General features: G+C 48.0%; 1 protein-coding gene across 1 annotated transcript in view; it reads left to right on the top strand.

The window, feature by feature from the left end:
• Positions 1 to 3,922: 3,922 nt before the first annotated feature.
• Positions 3,923 to 12,614, top strand: part of LOC123770665 (uncharacterized) — a 149,048-nt gene continuing 140,356 nt past the window's right edge. The window contains 2 exon segments of the mRNA XM_045762729.2: positions 3,923 to 4,019; positions 10,230 to 10,354. Coding sequence (XP_045618685.2) covers positions 10,288 to 10,354 — 67 coding nt within the window. The 5' untranslated portion in view covers positions 3,923 to 4,019; positions 10,230 to 10,287.

The following is a 12,614-nucleotide window of genomic DNA, read 5'->3' on the forward strand; positions in this document are numbered from 1 at the left end:
TACAGAGTTTCTTTAATTCATGCAATGAGGGAGATGGTATAGATATTTTACCAATAATTATGGTAATATTGTGATAGTAATTGCAGTACGATGAGCTTCGATCGTTGGTATTTAAATCTACAAAGACATATGGGCTAAATATACAAATATTGCACTGTACAAGATTGCATAGTATATATATTGCTAGATGTTGCAGCAGTTACGTTTGCATTTTATTCAGTATATTTAATGTATTAACCACGTAACTGTAGTGATCCTCCATGTCCTCATTAATTTTAATTTATTTGAAAGCATACGGTAACTTAAACAAAAAATTGAAATCTGAAGATAAAGTTGATGCCAGTGAAAGGGTAGGGATGAAATTAAATCCTCATTGTAGAGCATAACTCGTCGCATTTAACAGCCAGAAATTCAGAGACGGGGGAAATAGTTTGGTAGAAAAGGACTGTTTTAGATTCGGCCACTCCGAACAAAAAGTTCCAAATAGCATGGGCTATGGAATATTGGCTTCGAGCTGCCACCTCCCTTAGTACACGAAAGCCAAGGCTTAGTCTACCAGCGAGAGATGTCAACTGCAAGGAGCACTGATATATTCTGACAATACTGGGCCACTGCAGCCCAGACATCAACTTGTGGCGGAGGGCAGGTGCGACGGGACACCAGCCAATCAGCGACAGGCAGGCAAAGGACAAGTAGTTTGCTGGTTTACGGTGGTGGTAGCTAGCAGGTGTGCCGGTGTGCTGGATACGTTTTGCTCTCTGGGCAAAACGTTTTGGAGATACTTGCTGTACGTATCTTCTATATTATCTTTTGTTTTTACGTACTTTGTAGGGAAGAACAGGCTCAATCTCTCTTGAAAGAGATTATCGTCACACTATACTGTTGTTTCAGATTTAGCTACTCAGAACGAAGTGTCCATGTAGCACGGGCTATGATGAGCCCGTAACCCACTCTCTGACAGACAGCATGTTGTTGTTATAGATTCAGCTACTCTGAACAAGTTCCAAGTAGCACGGGCTATGGTGAGCCCGTAACTTACCTGGCACAGGAGCGGGGCAAGAAGCACGGGCTATGGTTAGCCTCGTGGACGGGAGATGTCTCCCGTCAAGGCAGACAGCATGTTTAAGATTCGCTACTCAGAACGATAAGTTCCAGTAGCACGGGCTATGGTGAGCCCGTAAGACAGCATGAGGAAACATCTAATTTATAACACTGGGAGGTCAGTTACATACAAAAGTGTGCGAGGGAGAGACGTGTTTGGCCGCGCTCTGTAAAATCTCGAAATATTCCGGGTTTTTGGAGTATTACAGCCATGGAACACTGATCATAGTCATCATAACATGCATAGCCACCCGTAGGAAAGTTGAAAAACAGTACACACAGAGATCACACTAACGTGATTCATCAAATGAACAAATCCACAAGGGCCGTGACGAGGATTCGAACCTGCGTCCGGGAGCATCCCAGACTGCCTTAATCGACTGAGCTACGACAGGGGTAAAAGGGTTGAAACCGAAGTTCTACTGAACTTACTGGATCCCGTAGCCTCTCCGAGGCACAAACCAGGCTTTTACACAACCCCCCCCCCCTGCACCCAAGCTATGTCAATACGCCGTTCTCCATCTTCGCCCTTACATCATTACACACAGATCACACTAACATGATTCGTGTCTGGGATGCTCCCGGACGCAGGTTCGAATCCTCGCACGGCCCTTGTGGATTTGTTCATTTGATGAATCACGTTAGTGTGATCTCTGTGTAATGATGTAAGGGCGAAGAGGGAGAACGGCCTATTGACATAGCTCGGGTGCAGGGGGGGGGGGTTGTGTAAAAGCCTGGTTTGTGCCTCGGAGAGGCTACGGGATCCATTACGTATGTGAACAATAATGTTATACTAGTAATGTGAACAATAATGTTATACTAGTAATGTGAACAATAACAATCTTATACTAAAAGTAGTGTGAACTTAGGAGGCCTGGTCGACGACCGGGCCGCGGGGACACTAAGCCCCGGAAGCACCTCAAGGTAACAATAACAATGTTATACTAGTAGTGTGAACAATAACAATGTCATACTATTAGTGTGAACAGTAACAGTTATACTAGTAGTGTGTACAATAACAGTGTTATACTAGTAGTGTAAACAATAACAATCCTCAAATCCTCCAATCCCCAAATCCACAATCCTCAAATTGTGCTACAATGAACCAATTGATAACCCTGAAATTTTACCCTAATGTACCTAGTAATCCATGTCATTATTGTGTATTAATCCAATCTTTGTATATTGTGTCAAAATTTCTCACACTGTGCCTGTAAACATATTTTGTCAATTTTACTGGAAATCATCTACTTCAAATTAATGGCCACTGCCTTTGAACGAAAGGCGGTGGAGTTTCTGATGGGGAAGGAAGAGAAATTTGCGCATCGCGTTCCGCAAGGCACGGTGCGGCCAGCCTGGGTGGCATAAAAAGCGCGGCAAGTCAGGCCTCGCTCTCACTCCCTCTCCCGACCCGGTCCACGATACATGAAGCGCCCTCCCTCCTCCCCCTTTCTGCTGGCTGCCAGTTTTCCCGGTTCTGACTACGTCAGTCGTTGTTCCTCACGTCTTTCCTCCCGTTTCACTGGGGATGGGTGGGGGGGGGGGGGGGTGGTTGCAGCGCCCGTCCCCAAGTGCTCCGCTGTCCGCAGCTACTACTTTGACTTTACAGCCATGCTACTAGTAAGCCCTACCTTATGTCAGGTAATTCCTTCTTCCTTGGCGGCTCGGCCTCTGGCCTGGGGTTATTTTCTTCTCCAAATACATATCAGGCTTTCCCAGTCACTATGTATTTTTCCGCCGCCTGATTATTCTCCAGCTAGGGTTTCCCTTATGTTATGTTGTTCACTTTGGTGTCCTGTTATACTTAGAATTAGATTTGTTACATTCGCCTCACTGCTAATTCTAGACAATAGGACATTAGGTTTCTGCAGAGTTTGTTACTAGGCTATAAGATTACGTTATTTTACTACGGGTGTACAATTTAGATGTTTCGTGTACTTTGAGTTAGCCACGGCTATGTTATACATTTGTTAAGACCTACTTAGAAGCCTGTTTTACTTCTGCAGAATTATTTATCCTGTCTAAATAAATTTACGCCCCCATGTGTTGGTGTCATTCCTTCCTCTGATCAGAAATGTTAGATTAAGGACTTGCCCGAACCGCTATGCGTGCTAGTGGCTGTACAAGAATGCAAATTCATCAAATCATCATTATTATGTACTCTCTTGCAGGCGATGAGCCACAATAACGTGGCTGAAGTAGTTAGTTAGTTTTGTTCATTTATTATGCACCCCATACCCATCTTGTGGGCGGTAGTGGAAAGGGTTTCAGAAGCACATGAAGGGACGCCGACGTTTCGGTCCATCCTGGACCATTCTCAAGTCGATTTTGTACTCTTAATATGTACTCTCTTAACGATATGTACTCTCTTAACCTCCAATGTACCTTCTTGTACACAAATAAATAAATAAATAAATAAATAAATATTTAAATAAATAAATAATGTTATACTAGTAGTGTGAACAATTAGAATGTTACACGTATAGTGTAAATAATAAGAATGTTGCATGTGTTTTTTTAACAATAATAATGTTGCATGTTTACTGTGGTAATAGCAATGTTGCATGTGTAGTGTGAACAATAACAATGTTGCATTATTGTTCCCTGGTTGGTCCCTTGCTCCCTTAAGGAAGTAAACTCCCTCGAGGTTCCAATATTCTTCCACCAACCTTAGAAATATTATGACAAAATCACACAACCGATATATTTATCAATATTATATTATTCCTCATTTAAAAAACTAGATAAGAAAAGCACAAAGATGTTAGAAAAGGGTCCTATAATTCAAGGGCAATATATTTTTTATAAGAATTTGTATATTGTTGACATGCATGGTGTTAGTCTACTATTGATCTGTTTGCTGAGAGCAGCTAGAGCAGCGAGCTCTCAGGTGTTCCACACTGACAGCCTTACTCGAGGTATGATAATAATGAACCACTCTTATATGATGATAATGATGGTGTAATTGACGTCAGAGAAATAATGGAGACGTCATTAACCCGAGGCTGGGGAAGGAGGGTCCTGGGAGAGTCAAATGTGGGGTGGAAGAGTTGACTGGTACACCCAAACTTTAAGATGTTTTCGTTCTGGAAATAGACCTTTTTTGGGGCGTATGAGGCAGTCATGGGTGTTTGTAAATGTAGTTTATGTAGGAATTGGTCTCCTGGGTTATGTGTATTAAGTGATGTTTTATGTGCCATGCGTCGTCCTGCCCGAAACTATGCGGTTTAGTAGCTTTGCAAGAATGTAAGAACACCGATGTTATGTACTCTCACGAACACAATGTACCTTCTTGTTTATTACTAAATAAAATACATGTGGATGTCGTTGAGCTGCAACCTTTCCTTGCACCCTGGGGCGCTGACATGGTGTCTGCTCTGTTATGGTGGGTTGTGTCCTCGTGACACGGTGGGCGCGTCTGGCTGACACCATGATGACTGTTTGGCTTGTATGATGGCTCTTGAGGCTGTGTACTCGTGGCTGACAGTGGGGTCTGGAGGCTGTGTACTCGTGGCTGACAGTGGGGTCTGGAGGCTGTGTACTCGTGGCTGACAGTGGTGTATTGAGGCTGTGTACTTATGTCTAACAGTGGGGTCTTGAGGCCTTGTGGCTGTGTACTCGTGGCTGTCAGTGGGGTCTGGAGGCTGTGTACTCGTGGCTGACAGTGGGGTATTGAGGCTATGTACTCGTGGCTGTAAGTGGGGTGTGGAGGCTGTGTACTCGTGGCTGACAGTGGGGTCTGGAGGCTGTGTACTCGTGGCTGACAGTGGGGTCTGGAAGCTGTGTACTCGTGACTGACAGTGGGGTCTGGAGGCTGTGTACTCGTGGCTGACAGTGGGGTCTTGAGGCTGTGTACTCATGGCTGTCAGTGGGGTCTGGAGGCTGTGTACTCGGCTGACAGTGGGATCTGGAGGCTGTGTACTTGTGGCTGACAGTGGGGTCTGGAGGCTGTGTACTCGTGGCTGACAGTGGGGTCTTGAGGCTGTGTACTCATGGCTGTCAGTGGGGTCTGGAGGCTGTGTACTCGGCTGACAGTGGGATCTGGAGGCTGTGTACTTGTGGCTGACAGTGGGGTCTGGAGGCTGTGTACTCATGGCTGACAGTGGGGTCTGGAGGCTGTGTACTCGTGGCTGTCAGGGGTGTGGAGGCTGTGTACTCGTGGCTGACAGTGGGGTCTGGAGGCTGTGTACTCGTGGCTGACAGTGGGGTCTGGAGGCTGTGTACTCGTGGCTGACAGTGGGGTCTGGAGGCTGTGTACTCGTAGCTGACAGTGGGGTTTGGAGGCTGTGTACTCGTGGCTGACAGTGGGGTCTGGAGGCTGTGTACTCGTGGCTGACAGTGGGGTCTGGAGGCTGAGTACTTGTGGCTGACGTGGGGTCTGGAGGCTGTGTACTCATGGCTGACAGTGGGGTCTGGAGGCTGTGTACTCGTGGCTGTCAGTGGGGTCTGGAGGCTGTGTACTCGTGGCTGTCAGTGGGGTCTGGAGGCTGTGTACTCGTGGCTGACAGTGGGGTCTGGAGGCTGTGTACTTGTGGCTGTCAGTGGGGTCTGGAGGCTGTGTACTCGTGGCTGACAGTGGGGTCTAGAGGCTGTGTACTCATGGCTGACAGTGGGGTCTGGAGGCTGTGTACTCGTGGCTGGCAGTGGGGGTCATGAGGCTGTGTACTCATGGCTTTCAGTGGGGTTGTGAGGCTGTTTATTTGTCGCTGACAGTGGTTTCTTCATAATGTTTACTCGTGGCTGTCAGTGGGGTTTTGAGGCTATGTACTCGTGGCTGTCACTGGGATCTTGAGGCGGTGTACTCATGACTGACAGTGGGGGTCTTCAGGCTGTTTACTCCTGGATGACAGTAGGGGTCTTCAGGCTGTGTACTCATGGCTGTCAGTGGGGTCTTGAGGCTGTGTATTCGTGGCTGACAGTGGGATCTAGAGGCTGTGTATTCGTGGCTGACAGTGGGGGTCAAGATGCTGTGTAATCGTGGCAGACAGTGGGGTCTTGAGACTGTATTCGTGGCTGACAGTGGGGTCTGGAGGCTGTGTACTCGTGGCTGTCAGTGGGGTCTGGAGGCTGTGTACTCGTGGCTGACAGTGGAGTCTGGAGGCTGTGTACTCGTGGCTGACAGTGGGGTCTGGAGGCTGTGTACTTGTGGCTATCAGTGGGGTCTGGAGGCTGTGTACTCGTGGCTGACAGTGGAGTCTGGAGGCTGTATACTCGTGGCTGACGGTGGGGTCTGGAGGCTGTGTACTCGTGGCTGACAGTGAGGTCTGGAGGCTGTGTACTCGTGGCTGACAGTGGGGTCTGGAGGCTGTGTACTCGTGGCTGACAGTGGGGTCTGGAGGCTGTGTACTCGTGGCTGACAGTGGGGTCTGGAGGCTGTGTACTCGTGTCTAACAGTGGGGTCTTTACGCTGTGTCTTCGTGGGTAACAGTGGGGGTCTTGAGGCTGTGTACTCATGGCTGTCAGTGGGGTCTTGAGGCTGTGTACTCATGGCTGACAGTATAGTTTTCAGGCTGTGTACTCGTGGCTGAAAGTGGGGTCTTGAGGCTGTGTACTTGTGGCTGACAGTGGGATCTTGAAGCTATGTACTCATGGCTGACAATGGGGTCTTGAGGCTGTGTACTCGTGGCTGACAGTGGGGTCATGAGGCTGTGTACTTGTGGTTGACAGTGGGGTCTTGAGGCTGTGTACTCGTGGTTGACAGTGGGGTCATGAGAATGTGTACTCGTGGCTGACAGTGGGGTCTTGAGGCTGTGTACTCGTGGCTGACAGTGGGGTGTTGAGGCTGTGTACTCGTGGCTGACAGTGGGATCTTGAGGCTGTGTACTCGTGGCTGACAGTGGGGTGTTGAGGCAGTGTACTCGTGGCTGACAGTGTGGGTCAAGGGGCAGTCTTCTCGAGGCTGACAGTGGGGTCTGGAGGTTGTGTACTCGTGGCTGACAGTGGGGTCTGGAGGCTGTGTACTCGTGGCTGACAGTGGGGTCTTGAAGCTGTGTACTCGTGGCTGACAGTGGGGTCTTGAGGCTGTGTACTCGTGGCTGACAGTGGGGTCTTGAAGCTGTGTACTCATGGCTGACAGTGGGGATTTTATGCAGTGTAACTCGTGGCTGACAGTGGGGTCTTGAGGCTGTGTACTCATAGCTGACAGTGGTCTTCATACTGTGTACTTGTGTCTGACAGTGGGGTCTACCACTGTCGGTAGAATAATTTTTCTACCTCATTTATTCTAGTTTTATTTTAGTAATTTTCCTTAGTTTATTTTATTCTAAACATAGTCAATCTGTATTTAATCCTTATTTTTACTTGTGACCTGTATTCTACTTGTCTAATTACATTGATTAGCATTTTTTGTATATACTGTACATTTTTGATTATCAATTATGTATAGCATTTTTATATAGTATAAAAATATAGTTATTATATAACGAATAATAATCTCTTATCTCAATATCAACGCATCCTCCGAATTGACATTACGGTTTAATACTAAGTGTAATAAGTACAGTATAATTCGTGACTGCTAGGAATAGTACATAATTACACTTACTTGTGCTGTTACATTTACCTCCCCATATTCAGAGGATGGGCTGCTCAATATAGAGTATTATTTATGTCAATCATTATTGAATCCTTTTTTTTTTTTTACTGGCAATGTGTATCCTTCTTGTCTAATTACATTTTACAGACTAATTACAGACTGATATATATTAGACTGTGGCATCAGTCGTTTGGAGTTCTTGCCTATTGTGGACCACGAGCCAGAACCTGGCCCCCTCAGAGAGGCATGAAGAGCAATGGCCTGTGGAAACCCCCCATGTATTTGGAAGCATTCCATGTCTGCCATTGACTGGGGTCTGGCATCCAGGAAAGTAGGTGTAACAAAACAAACCCCACATGGTAAAAATTGCTACTAAAACCCCCACAGATATCTTGAGGTTATCTTGAGATGATTTCGGGGCTTAAGTGTCCCCGTGGCCCGGTCCTCGACCAGGCCTCCACCCCCCAGGAAGCAGCCCGTGACAGCTGACTAACACCCAGGTACCTATTTTACTGCTAGGTAACAGGGGCATAGGGTGAAAGAAACTCTGCCCATTGTTTCTCGCCGGCGCCTGGGATCGAACCCAGGACCACAGGATCACAAGTCCAGCGTGCTGTCCGCTCGGCCGACCGGCTCCCAGATAGGCAAATACTAAAACAAGCAAACTAAAACTAAACTAAAACAAGCAAACGTCACTAACGCTGTTGCTCCTATCATCCGTGCAGGCCCCCCCCACCCCCACCCCCCAGGAGGGGAAGAGGGGGGACCTGGACCCCCACGCCGACCGCTACAGCATTCGGTTCCTCGGCTGATGTTGACTATGGCAGTTGTCGACTCTGGCCTCTGACTTGCAATTCTGTGCCATGTGGTGTATTTCTGCTGTGTGTAGCGCACATGCCAGGAGTAATTCATCAGTACTAGGGCTGCATGTGCTTTGGGCCATCTTCCCAAAGTTCACTGTAAGTACTACCCTAGCATCTTGGAGTTATCTTCCACAGGACGATCCGGAATCGCTTCCGTAGGGGTCTTTTGCTGCTCGGCAATTGCTCGCCCTTGGGGCCAGCTGGGGTTTTTGTTGCCGCTGTTTGGCCTTGGGTAGGAAGTGGTATTGTTGTTGGTAGGGGCGCAAGGTATTGTGCGGCTTGTCTCCCATTATTCACAGCTGCTGGTTCTGTTCCTCTTTGGAGACGTTGTGCTTTCGTGGGGTTTTCTTTTTGTTTTTATTTGTTTTGCTTGGTGGTCGACTGCCCCCTTCGTTACCCACCCGCTTGGTTATTATCTTCCTCTAGGCTCCCCTCCTCCCCCCGTGCTTGTATACATCATAGGGGGCTCAGGATTTCAGCAGTTCTCTTGGTAGTTTGGGCCTAACTGATTAGCAATGCCTTGCCGGGGCTTCCTTTAGTAGTAATCCTAAGGCCCCTGGAAAACCCACTGGGGCTCTTTGCACCTATGGATGCGTCCTCTTAAGCTCCAACTTGCCGAGTGCGAGTTTGATGGTTGCTCCATCAATTTGTTTCAGGGTGACACTCACCAATTTTACCTCCGTCATGCTGCCTGTTGGGTCAATGACACCTTTGACCTGGAGTCTTGCTAGTCTTGCTCCTTGCTCGTGCTCCAGATTACCCAGTCTTCTAATATTAATGTTCAGGTACAGGTGGCTTCAGCGTTGCATGCTAGATATCAGTTGCTGCAACGTGCTCATCCAGATGCCCCGAGGCTGCTTCGCTTGGGTTATAAGGCCCTGGACTTGGGGGCATTAGTTGCTTCAACTTTGGTTTCATCCGCGCTCTTGGATCTCTTCGCTTTGGCGTAGTCCCAGTTTCTTCCCGTCTATGTGGTGCCCTTTCCCGACTGTGAGGCCTACGTGGTGGATGCCTTTCGGCAGGACTGGTCGAGGTGGGGTTATCTGTACTTCTTTTTCCCGGTCCAGCTGTTACTTCGAGTCTTGGTACAGTTGGAGACTTGCCAGGGGAGTAGTCCTGTTGGCTCCTTGGTGGCCGGCCCAGCCTTAGTTTCAGGCGCTGCTTGCTCGGTGTCCGAACCTGCGATGTTTTCCGTGGCTTCGTCTTTTTTCAGCAGATCGACCCAGTCAAGTACCTGGCTAGTTCGATCTGGGTCTGGGTCTCCCCTCCTCCCCCTCCCCCCAAGCACTGCCCCCACTAAGCACCCCCCCCCCCCACCTGCCTATGCAGCACCTAGTGGGTGCTGCATAGACGATTGGTGCTACAGCGGTAGTGACGTTTGCTTGTTTTAGTTTGAAAATTTTGCCTATCTGTGGGGGTTTTAGTAGCAATTTTTACCATGTGGGGTTTGTTTTGTTACACGTACCTTTCTGGGCACCAGCCCCCAGTCGATGGCAGACACGGAATGCTTCCAAATATATGGGGTTTCCATAGGCTATTGCTCCTCGTGCCTCTCTGAGGGGGCCAGGTTCTGGCTCGTGGTCCCCGGTAGGCAAGAACTCCAGTCGACTGATGCCATGGTCATACATGTCAGTCCGGGGAGCCTCCGGGGCTCACCCAGAAGATGGAGTTTCATTACATTCAATGTTGCTTTTTTTATCTGACAACTTTTTTTATCTGACAACTTTCAGACTGTTTTAGAGATAATGTGTGAGAGATTAAAGATGCAAGGAGCTGAGATTTTGGACTATGCTTGCTGATGTTTCCCAGGAACCTGTAGACCATGACATCTCTCACAACACCAACACTTGGCAAAGTAAGGCTACAACCACTTTCTACAAAATAATATTAATTAGGACTTTTTCTACATGGTTATTTGATTGTATTGCATTTCTGTGGGGAGCCCGGTCAGCTCCCTGAAGCTCCCACTAATATAGTACTATCCTATTTGTGGTCATCAGTCAGAGTTCTTGTTGCCTACAGGGGAGCAGCGCCAGAACCTGGCCCCCTCAGAGTATAGAGGTCTATGAGCACTTTACATTTAAAATATATCATACATGCCATTGACCGGGAAAGGCACCCAGAAACGTAGGTGAAACATAACAGACCAGTCTAGTTAGGTTGCAATTCTAACTAGACTGGTCTGTTATGTTTCACCTACCTTTCTGGGTAGGTTGAAATTCTATGTCCTCAAAAGATCAAAAGAACTCCCACCCCCATAAAGAAAACAAACAAGCAACACTTCATTCAACTAGCCCCCTGCTCATTAACGCCACCCTCTTTTCCCAGTGTGGGGAGGGTGAGCCCGGCTACCCGCCTCCAGTTCTTGAATGAGGAAAGCCGCCGACTGGAGGGAGAGAGGGGAGGTTAGGGAGTTTCTAGGCTCACCCAGAAACCGCTGTCTCATTACATTCAACACTGGTTTCTGTGGGGAGCCCTATTGGCTCCCTGAACTACCCATAGAGAATGAAAACAGGGATGTACCAGGGAGGCGACAGCACTGCAGGTCTCAAAGCGAGGAAGAGACAGATGGCCGTGACAGTTGCTCCAAAGCAACACAAGGCTTCAGAGGGCCCAGGATATTCACAAGATACCAGGGGCCAGATTCACGAAAGAACTTACGCAAGCACTTACGGACCTGTACATCTTTTCTCAATCTTTGGCGGCTTTGTTTCCAATTATTAAACAGCTAATGAGCTCCGAAGCACTAGAAAGCTGTTTATAACAATAACAACAGTTGAATGGGAAGTTTTCATGCTTGTAAACTGTTTAATAAATGTAACCAAAGCCGTCAAAGATTGAGGAAAGATGTACACGTTTGTAAGTGCTTGCGTAAGTTCTTTCGTGAATCTGGCCCCTGGCGGCCAGGACCCTTGGTTTGACCTCCCACACTCGAATATCGTCCCAAGACATATTGCCAAAGACAGACGAAAAAGTGGCATACTTCTGAACATCATGGACATGGGGGTAGACTGCAGGCTCACTAGACTTAATGACACTGAGGACAACCCTAGACACATGAGCCCTGGAACAGAGACCCAACGAAACTGGATCAACCCAGAGCTCGTCCACCGACACATACCCATTGACCCGCAATTAGTGGCGTAAATCCACGACCGAATACAGCACGAGATGCACCCCCAGCCTAACCACCCAAGCATCCACAACCAATGGATCCCTTCGAAAGCCCGCCATCTCATTCTTCACCAGAAAACGCCTGAAACGCTTTGCATAATAGTGGCTTTAGGCATTGTATGTACTAGCTCTATCTATAAATCCATCAACTTTTGTATCTTACCTTGTATGTATGTACCTTACCTGAATAAAAATTTATTTATTTATTTATTATAAAAGGAGCAGCCAACTGCAAATGAATAAAATGATTACCAGGACCAAAGGAACAAGATTCCTAGTGCTGGAGAAGAGCTTGAAGATCCCCAACCTGACACCCAGAGGCCAAAGCCAACAAAAACAAAGCTTTCCAGAAGCAATCATAAACTGAAGGGGCCACCACAAAATGAGGGGAAGAGAGAAAGAAAAGAACTTTGTCCAGAGACCAAGAAGGCTCAGGCAGCGCATGCGCAGGCTGGAGATGAAAAACGCACGAGAAAGCTTGTGGAACGAGGCGAATGCTTGGGAGCCGGCTACCCAACATCCAGTTCTTGACTGATAGTGCTGACGTTCAGACGTCACTTCAAGCCCCAATTTCCTGTTCTGCTATTTTTGCCTTATACAGCAGTTCCTACACTTGTGTGTGTTGGCCTGGAGTTCCTGGGTACTGGAGCTGCATGCATTTAGGAACACCTTCCCTAGGTGATCCATGAGTACTGCCCTTGCATGGTCAGGGTTATCTTCCCCTGGGGCGTTCGGGACACACACTCATTAAAGAACTTCCTTGGTTGTAGTAGTCTTTGCACTTGAGGTCTGTCAGGGGTCTTGTGCTTTCTGCCTTGTCCTGGATATGGGGGGTGTTTATAGGCTGGTGGGGTGCACTGTGACTGGCACAGCCTGCCTCCGGGTTTGGACACCGGGCAAATAGCGCCTGAAACCATGGCTGGGGTCGGCCACCATAGGGC

Source organism: Procambarus clarkii, chromosome 56, assembly GCF_040958095.1.
Source record: "Procambarus clarkii isolate CNS0578487 chromosome 56, FALCON_Pclarkii_2.0, whole genome shotgun sequence".
NCBI lineage: Eukaryota > Metazoa > Arthropoda > Malacostraca > Decapoda > Cambaridae > Procambarus > Procambarus clarkii.